Genomic DNA, 15,851 nt, shown 5'->3' on the forward strand with positions numbered 1-15,851 from the left:
GGGCTGCCACTGAGGAAGGTCCCTGGGAGACTGGGTGATAAGGGCTGGGGACAATTGGAGACAGCTGGCTGTGGGGCAGTGGGCGGGGGACGACAAGCGGCTAATTGCTGCTCCATTTCTGAGTGGCCAGAGCTCTCCCCTCCCATGCCCAGTTACCACCCAACTTTATTCCTTCCAGAGATTGGCGGGGTCCCGCCTGTGATGTGGGCTCATGAGAGAAGCCAGGGTGTGGGAGCCAGTGGGTGACCCCAAGATGCCCATGGCTGGCAGGGAATTTCAGGGGTGTGTGCAGACTCCAAAGCAAGGAGTGCTGGGGAGAGCTTGGGGGGGGGGACAATAGCTCCCCATTTTCTTGGCAGAGCCCAGTGAAGTAACCTTTTTTTTTTTATGAAGTAACCTTAAAAAAGCAATTAAATCACCTTAAAAAAAAACAGTGAAGAAAAATCAATACTGGGAGAAAGGGGGAGAATGGGGAGGAGCGGGGAGCACTAGGGACTGGGGACCTTAGGAGGGGCAGCTGGGCAGAGGGTGCCATCTGGATCACTCAAGCTAACTCAGTAGCCTGCCCTCCAGCCAGCTGCACACCCCCCCCTCTGGGAGGCTGAGGCCCAGCCCGGTGCTGCCTCTGACCCTAGAGGGGTCTCATCCCAGCTGAGGAGATCCTGACCAAGGTCCATCTAGATACTTGTTGGGGAAGCCCAGCTGTGGGACCCCTGGAGGGCCACTTTGATGAGTGTGCTGGTGAACCCTGGCAGGGCGCCAAGCTTGGCCAGGGCTGGCTGTGTGGGTGGGCTGAGTGCCGGGTAACCCTGGGCAGGGACCTGACCTGGCCTCACAGCCTGGGTGGGCAGAGTGGCTCCCTGCCCCCCTGGAGAGCCCTCCTGGGTGCCTCCCCCTTGGCCAGGCCAGGGCTGCTGCTGGTGGGAGCGAGGGGCCTGCCGAAGGGGAGGGGTGGCCGGTGGGCAGGGCTGGCGGACCTCAGCTCTAAGCCCCAGCAGCCGCCGCCGTTTCCCTCAGATCGATTCCCTTCTCACTTTTTTTTCAGCTGCTGGTTCCGCGGCTCAGATCGATGGAGCCGCCTCCCCCGCCCTTCCGTGCTTCCTCTCCCTGCTGCTCATTAGCGCCCCGATTAATCAGCCCCCTTTCCTCTGAGGGACAACCGCTGCCTTCCCCCGAGGCCTCACAGCTCCCACGAGGCTCCCCCAGGGCACAGCTGCTCACTTACTGCCCCCCACCCCAGAACCACTGGTGTAGCCCCCTCCTGGCCAGCAGTAGGGTGGGGGTGGGGGGGGCACTGCTGCCTGGGCTCTTACCCCTCCCCAGGAAGATAGCCTCCTGGGACCCCCTGCCCAATGCTGCTGGGCAGCCAGCACCCCAACATCTGGTTCCTTAGAGCAATAGCCCCTCCTGGGAAAGCCCAGTACACCACCCCCACCCCAGTGCCTCTACCTGAGTTACTCCTCTCCCTCCGTTCCACACATCCTCCCCCCCATATGGGGCTCCCCCTATGCAACCCCCTACTCTTGGGTCTGTTCCTGACCCTCTCCCCAACCTGGCGGTAACAAGGGACTTGGGGACATTGAGGGTCAGCTAGGAGGGCACCCTCTTGTCTCTGGTGCATGGGTGACTGAGGTCGGGTTGAGGATCAAGTTGGGGAGCAAGGGTAGGGCCAGCCTCCCCAAGGGGGTGAGGGCATGGTGGAGTGTGAAGAGTGTCACAGGGCAGGCGAGAATTGTGGTGGCGCCCTGAGGTGTCCCCTTATCCATCTCGACTCCCCTGCCTCATTCAAACAAGTGGCTTTCCTGAGGAGCTTCTAGAAGCCACTGGGAGTGGGCTAATGGGATGAGGTGGTGACCCGGTGCTGGAGACAGAGGCTGGGGGAGCCAGGTGGGGGATTGGGTGGCGCAGAAAGACCCTCACAGGGTGAGGTCCAGAAAGCTACCAAGAGGAACTGAGGACACTGGGTGCAGCAGTCTCCCCTGGGTGGCCTGGGAGTGGGGCCAAGTGGGGTCCCCCACCAGTGGCTAGGGTGTAGCAAGAGTTTGGGAGGCAGCCTGAAGAGGTATCGGGCAGGGACAACCGGGGATCCCAGTCCCGGGCTGGGGGCTGCTCCCCGCCCGGGTTCCTGCTGCCCGGCCGCCAGCAAAACGCTGTTGACATGTCCTGAATTATTAAGCGTGGGGTGGGCTCCGGAGCACATGCTGAGCTGAGCGGCTGGGGCTGCGCGGCGTGGCGGAGCAGTGCTCGCTCCCCGCGCGCTCGCAGGGACACACGCAGGGGCTGACAGCTGTGCTGGTGCTGATAAGGGAAGCCACAAGGAGACGATCGAGGAGAGAGACAAGCGGCGGCAGAGGCAGCGGCGGCACAGGCAGCGCCCGGGCTGCGGAGCGGCTGAGAGTGGGAGTGAGTCCCCCACCTCGGCCCCCCAGCCCGTCCCTGTCCTCCTCTGGCTTGCCCTGAGTTGAGAAGAGCAGCCGCTGCCACCACCACCACCACCGCCACCGCACCGGGGCTGCTGGCCAGAGAGGGACAGGGCAGGGAGGCTCCGGCCAGTCCCAGCAGCCGGGGACAGATGCCGATCGAGATTGTGTGCAAAATCAAATTTGCTGAGGAGGATGGGAAACCAAAAGAGAAGGAAGCAGGGGATGAGCAGAGTCTCCTGGGGGCTGCTCGGGGGGCTGTGGCCCCCCGGGACCTGGCCGCTTTCGCCAGCACCAGTACCCTGCATGGGCTGGGCCGGGCCTGTGGGCCGGGCCCCCACGGACTGCGCAGAGCCCTGTGGACACTGGCCCTCCTCACCTCGCTGGCAGCCTTCTTGTACCAGGCAGCCAGTTTGGCCCGGGGCTACCTCAGCCGCCCCCACCTGCTGGCCATGGACCCGGCAGCCCCAGCCCCTGTGGCCGGCTTCCCGGCTGTCACCCTCTGCAACATCAACCGCTTCCGGCACTCGGCGCTCAGCGACGCTGACATCTTCCACCTGGCCAATCTGACGGGGCTGCCCCCCAAAGACCGGGACGGGCACCGTGCGGCTGGCCTGCGCTACCCAGAGCCGGACATGGTGGACATCCTCAACCGCACTGGCCACCAGCTGGCCGACATGCTCAAGAGCTGCAACTTCAGTGGGCGCCACTGCTCTGCCAGTAACTTCTCGGTGGTGAGTCCTGCCAACTGCTCCACTCGGCCCGGGGTGGCCAGGGAGGGCGCGTCGGGCCATTCCCACAGGGTTTCCCTTCTGGCCGCCACCAGAGGCTGGCCTCAGGTCTCCCCTAGCTCTGGTGTCTCCCTCGGGCTTCCCAGCCTTGGAGTGGGGGTAGCTTGGAGGGGCTTACCCTGGTGCTTCGGTGCTCCTCTTCCTCCTCTGTCCCGCTGCTCCTATAGGGCCAGGCCCTGGGTCCTGGAAGTGGGCCCGGGAATCCTGAAGCGGGGTCAGCTTGCAGGGAAGAGGCGGATGCACCCTCCCAAGACCGGGCCAATGGACCCCCACCTTCCTCTTGCTCTCTTGTTCTTCTGTGGCTAAGGGATCCCTCTCCTCACTGAGCAGAGTGATGGGGAGGGGGTGTCTGGGGCGTCCAGCTGGGGAACTGGCTGGACTGGCTAGAGAAGAGCGTGGTGGACACTGCCAGGGCTTCTTCTGGTTCTGTGGGGCTCACATCCCCTTCCCAGGCTCCACACACATCCCTCTTTCATGCTGTCCCTCCGGCTCCAGGCTGCTCAGTCCCTCCCTCTGCCTGCTCCCTGCCCGCGTGGGGATCTTACACTGAGAATCACTCATTCATTCTTATGTCCATAACTCACCCTGGCTGCTGCCCAGCACATGCACGCGCACACACATGCACACAAGCATCCTGCTTGGGGCATGGTTTCTTGCACACTGCCTTGCTCACACACACACTCGCCGTCCCTGTCACTACACTCACATGCACACGTGCACACCCACGCCCCGCACAGCAGGGAGGCTGCTCATCTCCTTGCTCGCAGCCCAGTTCTGACCTCACGGCCCAGGGTAGGGTCGCATGGTGGCTGCCACCGTCCTGCCCACTCTTACCTCACAGCTTGGACTGCCGGTGCCAGCCCTCACCCATGTGTAGACACAGTGCACAGCCTCTGCCCCCCCCCCACCTCCCACAACCCCCCTCCCCGAGGCATAAGGGTGTGTGCATCTTGTATGCTGTCTGTGTATCCATCAGGCTCCCTTGGTCCACCCACCTTCACTGGGCAGCTGTTATTCACAGGCCCAGTGGACCCCCAGCTGGGTGGATGTTTGTATCCTTGTCCCTGGTACCCGGTGGAGTCAACATGGTGTCCCCTCAGACCTGGCCTCCCATGCCGGTGGCCCAGAGGTGATGATTTATGTCACACTTCCTGGACCCCATTCTCACTCCCTTACTCCCTCAAGACCTCCCTTAAAGAGGCTCCAGCTGGCTGCCTGGTCCCCACCAGGCCTGACCCTCTGGTGCCTCCAGCCAAAGGAGAGAAGAAGGGATGGGACGGGGAGGAATTTTCTGGGAGATGTCAGGGAGCTTGGCTTGTTGCCCGGCTGTGTGCATGCACCCTAGCCCCTCAGTCGAGGAAAAGACAGTTCCCCAAAGCCAGAGCTGGAGGGGTGGGGGTGTGAACCTGGCTTCTGGGACCTCTTCGCTCCTCCACCCTCATCCCTCCGGATTGGGGGTGGGGGGGCAGAGCCTGGTCTCAGCAGGTGCTGAGGGGACAGAAATCAATGGGGTCTTTGTGTCCCTGAGCAGAGTTTGTGTCTCAGCAGCTGAGGGTGGGCAGGAAAGGGGTGGGGTGATGAAATCTCACTGGGAGGGGGGAAGAGACGGAGGAGGGCAGTGAGGAGAGGAGTGAGGTGGGCAGGGGTGTCCTGCCTGGCCTTGGGGCAGGCTGGGGTGTCTGGAGGATGCAGGGAGGCTGGGATCCCCCTGTCTCTTGGGCGTGGCTGGGAAGTAGAGGGAGACTTCCTTTTGGTACTCTAGGAGCTAGAGATGGGGAAGTTTGTGGGGTTCCGGCTGTCCAGGAGAATAGACAGGGGCAGGAGGAGTGAAGCCAGCCTGGGGGACAGGCATTCCCTCTGGGGAATCTGGCTCTCCACTCAGCCTGGCTGAGCCCCCTTACCCTCCACCCATGCCCCTCTGACCTTTGCTGAGCACCATGCTCCCCTAGACCTGGCTTGGAGGAGCTCAGCCTGCCTGCCGCACGCACACGCTGAGACCATTGGAATCAATGGGCTAGGTTGCAGGCCCACAGATGCGGAGGAGGGGATGGCCTGCCAGGGATGGGCCAGGGAGAAGATGTGTGGACATGAAGGTCTGGGGTCTGATGAGGACCTGAATCAGGATAGACGCCACGGGGACTGTCGGGGGTGGAGGAGGAGGAGGAAAAGCAGAGTCTGGTGGTGGTGGTGGTGGGGTCCCTGCCTGAACCAGTTGGTTTGGGGGGAATCTTCTAGCACTTGGTTGGTGAGGCAGGCTGCTGGTGGCGGTGGTGGTGACAGCTTTGGGTAAGGGGCTGCTGTGTGTGTTTTCTGTTGCCTTCCCTGTCTCCTCCTCCCCACTCCCCACTCCCCACTCTACTGTGACCTTTCCTCTGGAATCCAAGTTAATAAATGTCACATTTTCCAGCCTATTTTTACTCTGGGTAATGCACCCTCCCCCAGTCCCCTAAGCTGCCACTCCTGCTTCTTCTACCACTTCAATAGCTCTCACCCCCACACTCCCTAATATCCCCTCACGTACTCCCCAGAAGACAGCCACTCCACCATCACCCGGAGGCTCCAGAGGGCCCACTGGGTGCCAGGCTACCTGCTAGGTGCTATGGGACAGGACAGAGGATGAGGAGCCCCTGGCCCTCTGTCCCTGTCCTCAAGCAGCCTACAGTCTCCGGGTAGAGTGGGGATGAGGAGGCTCAGAGGCTTAACCAACCATGCAAAGAGTTAACCAGCCCTGCACACTGTGTCATAAGGGGTCAGGATTCATTGCCAAGCAAGGGGCCTGGCGTGTGAACACCTGGTTCACAGGGAGCAGCCCCTCGGGGCTGAAGAGGGGCTGGGAAGTTGAGAGGCTGGGTAGCAGCGAGGTTTGGAAAGGAGAGGACGAGGACACCCACAGAGGGTGGTGGGGAGGTTCTCCTCCACCCAGTCCTCCCTTGGCCCTCCTCCTCACGGAGTCCCATACTGACTCCTCCCACCAACAGCCCCATTCTGGTTTCCCCAGCCCATAGCCCACCTCTGTCTGCCCCACCCCACCACCATACACCAAGCCCCATCTAGTCTCTCCTGCCTCCAGGTTTGCTCCCAGGTTCCTGTCTTTAGCGGTAAAATGTCAGGGTTGTCCTAGAACCCAGCTCCTCCTCTCAGAGGGGATCCTTGCCCGCATGTGGGTTCTGGAGTGAGCCAGGCTATTGGGATCCGAACCTTGGCTCGACCTGACCCACTGTGTGGCTTTGTCAGTGAGGAGCCTCCCACGAGCAGCGGTTTCTGCACCCACGAAACATCCAGGATGTGTGTCGGCATTGGCTGCTGTTGGGTTGCTCCCTGAATCATCATGTGTGTGTTTTCTGTTGCCTTCCCTGCCTCCTCCTCCCCCCTCCCCTCTCGGCTGCGACCTTTCCTCTGGAATCCAAATAGGGTCAGGTGTTGGTTGGCCGATTTGGGAGCTGTAGTAGCTTGGTCACCAAGCCTTTCTTCCAAGTCCCTTTTAGTCTGTCCAGAAACTACACGGACACTTCTTGAGTATCTCAGTAACACACAAGGCCCCACCCGACCCCGTCCCTGACAGATGGGTGGTGGTCCCACTTGAGATGCACAGGGGGAGGGGGGACTAGAAATCAAACCGGAGGTCTCCCACATAGGCGAGTTGAATTCCACCACCGAACCCTGAAACCAAGCCCATTCCAGTGGTCCTGAATGTTAAAAAGTGGACTCCTGCCAGGGCTCACCACGTAGCCCAGCCCCCAGCATGTGCTGGGGGCTCAGCCTGCTGCTGGAGGCCTGGTTGTTTTCCACACCCCCTGCTCTCCACCCTGTGCCCTGGCAGCAGCCGCTCTCCATCCGCGAATCTCCACTCACTTCCTCTACCCACCCTGGCACTCCTATGGTACCCAAGCTTCCCAGGTGATCACACGTGTGTGCAGATGTGCAGGCGTGTGCATGCCCTCCCAAGCCCAGTCCTGTCCAATAGAATGTTCTGTGCTGATGGAAATGAGCCACCCCGTGTGGTAGTGCCACCTGGATACTGGGGCACTTGAGATGTAGTTTGTGTGCCTGAGAGGCTGAGCTCTTTTTGAGAATAGCAACATGTGGCTGGCTCCAGACTGGCTCCTGGCATGAGGGTCAGGCTGTCCGGATGGGGCAGGGCTAAGAATGACAGCTGAGACCAAAAGATATCAGCTGATTGGTGCTCCTCAGCTGCGCTCCTGGTTGGGCTGGGGGTAGTGGGGCCTTGTCTCTGTGGAAAGGGGCTGGGGTGTCTGGAAAAGCCGTGTGCTTGACAAATACAGGCTGGGGCCTTGGTCTTCTCCACTCCATCCCACTTCCTGGAAAAGGGAGGCAGGACCCAATCCCTCTCGGTGGGGCTCCCCCAGCAGTCCTCCATGAGGCAGGGAACCCGGACCTGTGGCCTCCTCGTGCCTCGTGCCTCATGGCCTTGTCCTGTCTGGACTCTCAGGCTTCCCTCTCTTGCCCGCCCCTGCTTCCCCACCCGCCGGTGACTGCCGGGCCTATTAATCACTTGTCCTGTTCTCTCCCTCTCTACTAATCAGGCACAATTAGACAAGGCCTCTTCCAGCTGGGCAGTCCCCCTCCCTTCTCACCCAGCCCCACCCAACCCTGGGAGGAGGAGAGTAGCATCAAGTGCCCCACCTCCACCCCCTGCCTGCTGTCACTCTCTGCCCCCAACCCCTAATCCAGGGCTACTCCAGAGTCCCCTTCCCTCCATCTTACTTTCCCTTGGCCTCCCTCTCTTCCCAGGTGGCCTATGGCCAGGATTGCTCCCTACCTGCTCAGGCTCCATCCCAACTCCATACCTTTGCCACTGGGTCAGGGGGCCTGGGGGCTGCCCCTTGGCCCTTGGGCTCTGGGATGGAAGGTTCCCATTGAGAGTGGTCGAGGCCTCTTCCCCCACCACCAGCCCCAGTTCAGTTCTGGCCCCCTCAGTCCCCACCTTCTCCGGAGACAGAAACCTGGAGATGGTTTAATGTCCAGTTCTGCCCCCAGGAGTCAGGCAGGTGAGGTCAGCGAGGACACACAGGAAGGAAGGGTGGGGGCTGAGGTGAACTGGCGGTCACCAGTCCCTGAAGGGGTAGCCCATGCCAGCGCCAGCTCCGTTGCCCTGGCCTGAGGTGATGCCCAAGGGTGGCAGGCCTTTGGGCAGTAACAGCCCCACACTTTAGCCATTTAAAAAAACACATTTCCTGGTTAAAAAAACAAAAAACATAGCCCAACATCCTGAGGGCTGCCTGCAACCAAGAGGCCAGATTACCGTGTACCCTGTCCCCAACCACCCGCTGCCCCACTGATGGCTGCTGCCCCTCACACCCTCCAGAAGGGGGCCCTCCCAGGTGGGCTCTATCTGACTGGGTGGTTGGAGCCGGTGGAGGGGCTTGATGGGTGTGGCCTGGCCAGGAGGGAAGGCAGGGCCCATCAGAATCTCAGAGGGCCAACCTCAAGGGCAGTGAGGAGGGCGTGCCCCACCCGGGCCACTCAGCAGGCCTGTGGCCTCTTCATTAATCAGGAATCAGCCCCGAGCTGGGCTCATTATCAGCTCAGCTTCTGGAAGCGCTGCCGGAAGATGCTGATTAGGACTTGAAGAAATGGCCCCAAGCCCCCCGCCTCTCGCCTACCGGGGGCTCCTTCCTGGACCCGCCCTGCCCTCGTGTTCCCTGGGAAGGGGCTGCCAGGGCATTCCAGGGAGAGAGGAGGATTGAGGCCAGAATCAGCAGGGGCCTACTGGGGCAGGAAGTGGGGGGAACCTGCAGGTGGCCCAGGCCTGGAGAGCTGGCCTGGTGGAGAGGTGAGAGGGCAGCCTGGGCTGTGATTGGTCACAACACCACCACCCCACCCACCCACCCCCGCCAGATCAGCCTCCCTTGCAATCCGACCTCCTTTAAACTGCTGGTCTGGAGGGCTGAGGGGACCCACTTGCCTGTGTTTTGGGCAAATGTGGTAGAGGCTTAGGTATTCAGAGCCAGTAGGACCAGCCGGGAAGGGGCCCGCCCCTGGCACAGGAGAGGACAGCCAGGGTAGGGATGGGAGGGTGGGGAGTTGGAGACAGGGTTCAGGAAATGGGGGTCTGTACTTCTATCGCTGGGCTCCCAGGTTGTGGATGGGGGGGCCCTGGAAGCACTCGAAAGCCACCCCCACCCCCCCATCTTCCGCATGTCCTTGGGATACCCATTTTGGGTTGAAGAGGGGCAGTTCCGGAGAGCCGGGCAGAGGCTGCAGCAGCCCAGGCGGCAGCGAGAGTTCAGAGAGGAGCCACGGCATGATTAAGGGGAAATGGAGGATTGATTTAGGAGGAAAGATTAAAGGAGCTAAATCCGTGGCGCTTGGCTCAGCGGTGACTAAGCGTGGACAGGATAATAGCTTACAAATGTGTGAAAGGTGTAAATACCAGACTGGGGGAGGGGTGGCGCTGGGCGGGCCAGGGGAGCGGGCACGGTGGAGGGTGGGGGGCTGGAGGGTGGGTGCTCTGGGGACTCCAGGGCGACTGCCCCGGAGAGCGGTCTCCTATCCGGTGGGGGCGTGGGGGCAGGCAGTGGGGTGCGGGATCCAAGTAGATGCTCCATTCCCGGGCCGCGGCTGCCCCGGCCTGGCGCCAACCTCCACACCTCACTCCCGCAGAGCTGAGGGCGCGAGTTCAAGTCCCACTCCGAAGCCCTCAGCGCCCCTTCGCACCCAGGCCCTTCCTGCCATCCCCCAGTCCGCCGGCCACCCCAGCTCGGCACCCAGCCCCCTGGAGTCCCCCGCCCGGCGCCAGGGCTCTGCTCGCGCGCCCCTCCCCGGCCGCGGTGGGCGGGCGGGCGGCGGAGTCCCCCTCCACGGTGGAAGCCTCTGGCGCGGCTGTGTGCGGAGGTCACTTTGCCGAGGAGCCGGGAGCCGGGGGAATGCAAATGAGGCGAGCCCTGGGAGGAGGGCGCGGCGCCCGCGGAGCCGCAGGGAGGGCGCGCGGCGCCTTGACGGATGCCTGCCCCGCGGGAGCGAGCTGGCGGCGGGCGGGGAGCGAGTCGTGGGGGCGGGCGGCGCGCTGGGGCCCGGGCTGTCTCCCACCCGCCACCGCAGGCCGCCCCCACCCCACGCACACACACGGGTTCCCGCCGGGCCGTGAGGGTGCACTACACACACACATACGGTGAGCCAAACTCCCACCAAGAACTTTGCGTCGAGGGGCCGGAATGGCAGCGAAGGGCTTTGGCGCACGTTCGAAACATGCCCGCCTGCAAAACGGGCTTCCTAGGGACTGAGGCCTAAAGCGGTGTCAGATCTTAGAACAGGGTTGGCCCGTTTACCTGGTGTCCTGTGGAGTGCGCCGTGTCGCAGGCTGGGACCACCGCCTCCGGGACACGTCCCAGCCCTCTGGGCTCCGCCTATACCGAGTCACCGGACCAGACCACCCCCTGCCTCTTTTCCCCCCCAACTCCCTACCCTCCACCAACTCACACATTTACATTTGAACAAACACCACCAGCAGCCACCATTTACTCTTAGCAACACCCCCCACCCCCAATTTCCAGAAAGGTAGTGGGTGCTAGTTGGGTGGGGGCTAGGTAGGCGGGCTTGACCCGATAGGGGTGGAGGAGGGGCAGCCTGCACCCGTACTTGGCAGGTCTTCGGTGGGGGTGGGCTCCCTTTATCTTGCCCAGATCGCGGCTGGTAAGGCTCCATCTCTTTGTTAGTTTTGTGTGCTTGGTTCCAGGCCCTGTGCCCAGCGTTCAGAACGGGCCTGGCACATGGTGGAGGTGCTCAGAAAGCACTTTCGAGTGAATGAATGCCTTGGCAGGCAGGCAGCGCTCGCCCGCAGGGCAGGGGCAGAGACTGTCCTAGATGTTCTCTGACACGTGTCCATCTCTGGGACAGACTCGCAGGACCGGGCATGGGCTGGGATGCCCATCATTGCCTGAGCATCTCCTCCTGTGCCCCATGCAGGGATGCCTGGTGGTGGGGTGCTCCGTGAGTTTGGTTTCTAATCACAAGGTCAGCGGTTTGAACCCATCGGCTACTCCTTGGAAGAAAGATGAAGCTGTCTGCTCCTGGAAAGATTCACAGCCTTGGGAACCCACAGGGGCAGTGGTGCTCTGTTCTACAGGCTCGGCCTGAATCAGCATGGCCTGGGTGTGTTGGGTTTGGGACCCGGTCCCTATCTCACACACAGACTCCAGTGCGCCTTTAGTTTGGGGCTTTTGTGAGGACTCCGGAGTTCATTTCTGTACAGTGCGTAAGCCTGTGCTTCGCAGACACAAAATAATTGTTGATTGCGGTCCAGTCGATTCGAACTGATAACTTTTTATGACAGAGTAGACCAGCCCTCGGGGCTTCCAGGGTCTTGAGTTAGGTTTGGGTTTGGAATCTTCACAGGACTCCGATTGTCTGGTCTTTTCTCCCGGTGGAGCAGCCCGTAGATTCCAACGGGGCTGACCTTTTAGTTAGCAGTGGGGCACTCAGCCATGGCACTACGATTCATTCCCATTATCTCTAGTCTCCTTTTACAGATGCAAAGTATAGAGGCTCCAAAGGTTGAATCTCACCAAGAGGAAGGGGCAGGGCTAGGGCATGAAGCAGCTAGGGCTGCAGGCCTATAGCTACTGTGCACCTTCAAAGGGGACAGGCAAACCTTGTCCTCTAGCAAGCACAAGAGGGTGCTTTTACTAAGGTGCCTGGGGCTGGGGGTGGGGTTGGCCCAGTGGTTGATCCAAGATCCACAAGACGATGGACTGACCTCTCGACCACTGCTTTATATGGCCCTCCCAGCTCTTCCTTCTCAGAGCAAGGAACTGCCATTCCTGTTTCATGCGTGTGCAAAGCCCCAGCCAGCCTAACCCACTGCCACGGAGTCAATTCTGATTCGCAGGGACCCTCCTTGGGCTTTCTGAGCAGGCTCTGTGAATCTGTATGAGCGCATCTTTCTTCCTCTAAGCAGCTGGTGAGTTTGAACCGCTGATCTCCCTGGTAGCACTCCAACACTAACCCGATAGCGCCACGGGGACAGAGATCGTATATTCAAGGCTAGCTAGTGGCTGGATCAGGAATTAACACCTGTTCTGTCAGGCTCCAAAATGTGTGTTCCTTTGTTGTGCTAAGGTTCAAACCCACCTCTGGAGAATGGACAAAGAGGAAGCTGTCTGCTCCCCTACGGAGAGCTGTGGTCTCAGGAACCCTCTGGAGCAGTTCTACTCTGTCCTGTAGGGTCTGCAGTGGTTTGGGTGTGGAGATTGGACATGTGGGTTTCCATCGCCACATGCAATAGTCAGTCTTTGCCCCGCTTGGTTCTAGCGCTCGTCCCAACACCTGTTCACGGGCTTGTAACAATCACTTAGTAAAATAAGCCGGGCAGGGATTTTTGTCCCTGTTTGACAGGTGAGGAAACAGCAGATAACTGCCCCTTGGGGTCTCCAAGACTGTCAATCTTAAAAAATAAAAAGACTCTAAATCTTTACAGGAGCAGACAGCCTCATCTCTCTCTTGCAGACCGACTGGTAAGTTTGAACTGCTGACCTTGTGGGTAACAACCCGATGCTTAAACCATTGTGCCTCCAGGACTGCCCCTGAGGTCTGGAGGAGTTAACAGATGACTTGGCTAACCTGTCTCATAGGCCACTAGAGTTGGGGCAGGTCTATTGATTCCCCAGAGGAGGGACAGAAGCTAGTGGGAACTGTTAGGGTGGAGGGCAGACTGGCTGTGTTAGATTTCTGAAGTGGTCCCCATTCTCCTGTGAATATGTGCCTTGTCAACTGTGCCCTTTGCTTTTGCCCTGGCACAGTGGGAGGCATGCGGAGGGGGTCCTGAGTTCTGCCAGGGGGAGACTCCTCAGGAGGGACCATTGGAGGGGCAGGCAGAGCTGCTGAGCTGACTTCAGGTCATTCCCGGGAGACACGAGACCCCCGCCCCCCTTTCTACTGGCACACCTTGGGTCCCAAGGTCTGCAGGGATCCAGGGTTCATTTCAGGGGCCTTAAGGGAGCTGCAGGGCATTGGCTGCTGCATTTGGGGGATGGGGCTGCTGTGGAGAAGTGGGGTGGGAGGGAGCCAAGGCCTTGGCAGAAGCAGGGTGCTCAGAAGGCGGCAGAGATAAAACCCAGGCCGAAGATTAGCGCTGGGATTAGCCCAGCCTCGGCTGCTCCTGGCGGCTGCTTATCTCCCGGCGGCCTGGGGCCCTTCCCCCCAGTGTTGAGCCCTGGCCCTGCTAATTGCCTGTTAACCCCGCACCAGGACTGCAGGGAAGATGGGGATTGGCGTGAGGGAGGCAGGGTGGGGTGCAGAGAATGTAAGAAAGGCGGTCAGGGAGATGGGAACTGTGAATAGATGGAGCCCAGGGGAGGAGCAGAGCCCACCGGAGCCACCAGCAGGAGTGCTGTGGCCCTGGCTTTCCCAGCCCTGGTGCCCTAGAGGAGCAGAAGGGCCCCTGGGAAGGGCCTTGATCCTGGAGGACAGGGACCGAGGGGCAGACTGAACATCAGACTAAAGGAGATCAAGATGCTGGAGCCACCAGATCAATGGTGGAGAAAGACAGAGATCAAGGGGATGGACAGCCCAACAAGGATGTCAGGAGTTCCAACAGAGAGGCATGTCTGAGAGGTGGAGAGCAGGCAGTAGAGGTTGGGGCAGACACATGCGTGGGTGGGGTGCAGGGGACAGGCCACTGTAGAATGTGGCAGAGGGACTGGCTGGCTGGAGGAAGGCAGTGGAGGGAGCTTGGGCCAGCGGTCATGTCCCCACAGTTCTGTCTAGAAGCCTCCAGCCTGGTCCCAGAGGGCTCTGGGAAGCCATGCACTTACACTAGGGCCAGGAGGGTAGGCCTTGGGGTGAAGGCACAAGGCCCGGGGGCTTCAAACCAAGATGAGTGAGGAGGTGGGGGCTGAGGCCAGGTCCACAGGCTGAGGGGCTCTGGCGGGTTATCTGGAGCTGATCCCCGCCCCTGAGCACTCCTGCCCCCAGGACCTCCTGCTCTTGGGGGCCTAGCCCTAGACTCTGGGCCAGTCCACGGGGAGGGTGCAGCGGACAACGGTGGGACCTTGTGACTGAGTGGCGTGCCGTCTCCATGGAAGAGACTGCGGGCTGTGCCGCCACCAGGGCCCTGTCACTTAGGAGCTGGCTACACCCGCACCATCCGCCTGGCCTGGGGACCGTCTCCAGGGCAACGCTGTGCTTGGCCCAGTGGTGGGGTCTGATCTGGACTGTGCAGGTGGTCTGGCCGCAACAGGCTGGCCTGTCCACACCCTGCTGGGCATCCCCAGCGTCCCTGCTTCCTTCCACCTGCTCCATTCCCACAAACCACCCCTAGGACAGGGTGCTAGTGATCAGCACCCTCACTCCATCCCCTGCCCAAGCCAGTATTCTCCCTGGGCTCTGGACTCTGGTGTGTGTGGTGTGGTGTGGTGGAGGTAGGAGGTACGAGGGGGTCCCAGCCCTATCCAAGGGGCTGGGAGTCTGCCAGAGTCATTTTCTCCTGACCCACCAAGTTGTTTTCTTCCTTCAAAAACTTTACTATGTATATAAAAGAGAATTACAGAAAACTTGGAGGTCACTTTTATCCTTATCCCTGAGTTTATTCCCCTCCTCCACCAACTGTTGTATAAGCACCGACTCAGGTTCAATGGGCTTCGGCATCAGGGTCAGTTGTCCGAGTCTTGGCCAGTCCCTATTTGCTGTGTGTCATCCCGAAAGTCCGCTCCCCTCTCTGTGCTGGTTGCATCGCCTCCTCATGGAATGGGGGCAGCTCTAGAAACCTCGCATGGCAAGTGTGCTCCTTGGGAGGCTCATGAGTGAAAGTCGCTCAGAAGCATCTGGGGCCAAGTGGGGAGATGCTTGATAGCATTCACTCTGTGCCCCGATCCCCTGCCTCTCCCTCTGCACATTGCTTTTGGAGGCCTCCGGGAGGTCCTGGTTCAGTGGGGGCCGGCAGGGATGAGGCCAAACTGTGGAGAGGCCGGACCCTGGGGTCAGGGACTCAGGGAGGTGGTGCAGAATGCTGAAGGGATGCGAGCAGCTCACAGGCCAGGGGCCCGTGTGGCTCAGGCCTTGTTTCTCAGCTGGAGAGCACGCTCAAAACGGGCTGCATCAGCAAGAGCAGATTCTAGCATCTTCTTGGCCTAGAATAGGAAGAGGGTGAGTGCTTTGAGATTGGGGTGGGGGTGGGGGTGAATGTTTATGGACGAATCCCCTCCACCCGCCTTTCCCACAGCAGTGGGGATCCAGGAGCTGTACCCCAGCCCACCACAGGTTCCCTCTCTCTCCTAGGAACAGGTCTTATGAGCCCAGACTGAGAACCAGGCTCACTCCCTGGGCTCCTACTCTTTCATCTGGGCGTCTTGCTACTCAAAGCGGGGTCTGTGAGTATCAAAGCCCCCCAAAACACTGAATCCAAATCTGCGTGTTATTCAGACTCACAGGCACATTCAGGGGAGAGCAGCGCTGCCCTTGCAGCCCCCCTGTGTCCATGTCTGCCTCTGGGGAATGGGGAGCTGAGAACAGTGGTGAGCAGGGCGGTTGAGTATGTAGCTTGGGGCATCTCACTGCCCACTCCTGCCTCACTTGGACCAACCTTTCTGGCTGCAAGTGCTGCTGCCCTTAAGGTGGTCACTATGGGCCGTGGGAGGGGAGGCGATGGTGGGGGTGAGGGTGGTGGGGGCTGAGACAAGACAAG

General features: G+C 60.6%; 1 protein-coding gene across 1 annotated transcript in view; it reads left to right on the forward strand.

Annotated features, from left to right (window-relative positions):
* Positions 1–2,405: 2,405 nt before the first annotated feature.
* The window catches only part of ASIC4 (acid sensing ion channel subunit family member 4), a 21,437-nt gene continuing 7,991 nt past the window's right edge, over positions 2,406–15,851 (forward strand). Inside the window, exon 1 of the mRNA XM_030887166.2 lies at positions 2,406–3,154. Coding sequence (XP_030743026.2) covers positions 2,573–3,154 — 582 coding nt within the window. The 5' untranslated portion in view covers positions 2,406–2,572. The remainder of the gene's footprint in view (positions 3,155–15,851) is intronic.

Source organism: Echinops telfairi, unplaced genomic scaffold, assembly GCF_000313985.2.
Source record: "Echinops telfairi isolate 266 unplaced genomic scaffold, ASM31398v2 ScPeMD7_3;HRSCAF=10, whole genome shotgun sequence".
Taxonomy (NCBI): domain Eukaryota; kingdom Metazoa; phylum Chordata; class Mammalia; order Afrosoricida; family Tenrecidae; genus Echinops; species Echinops telfairi.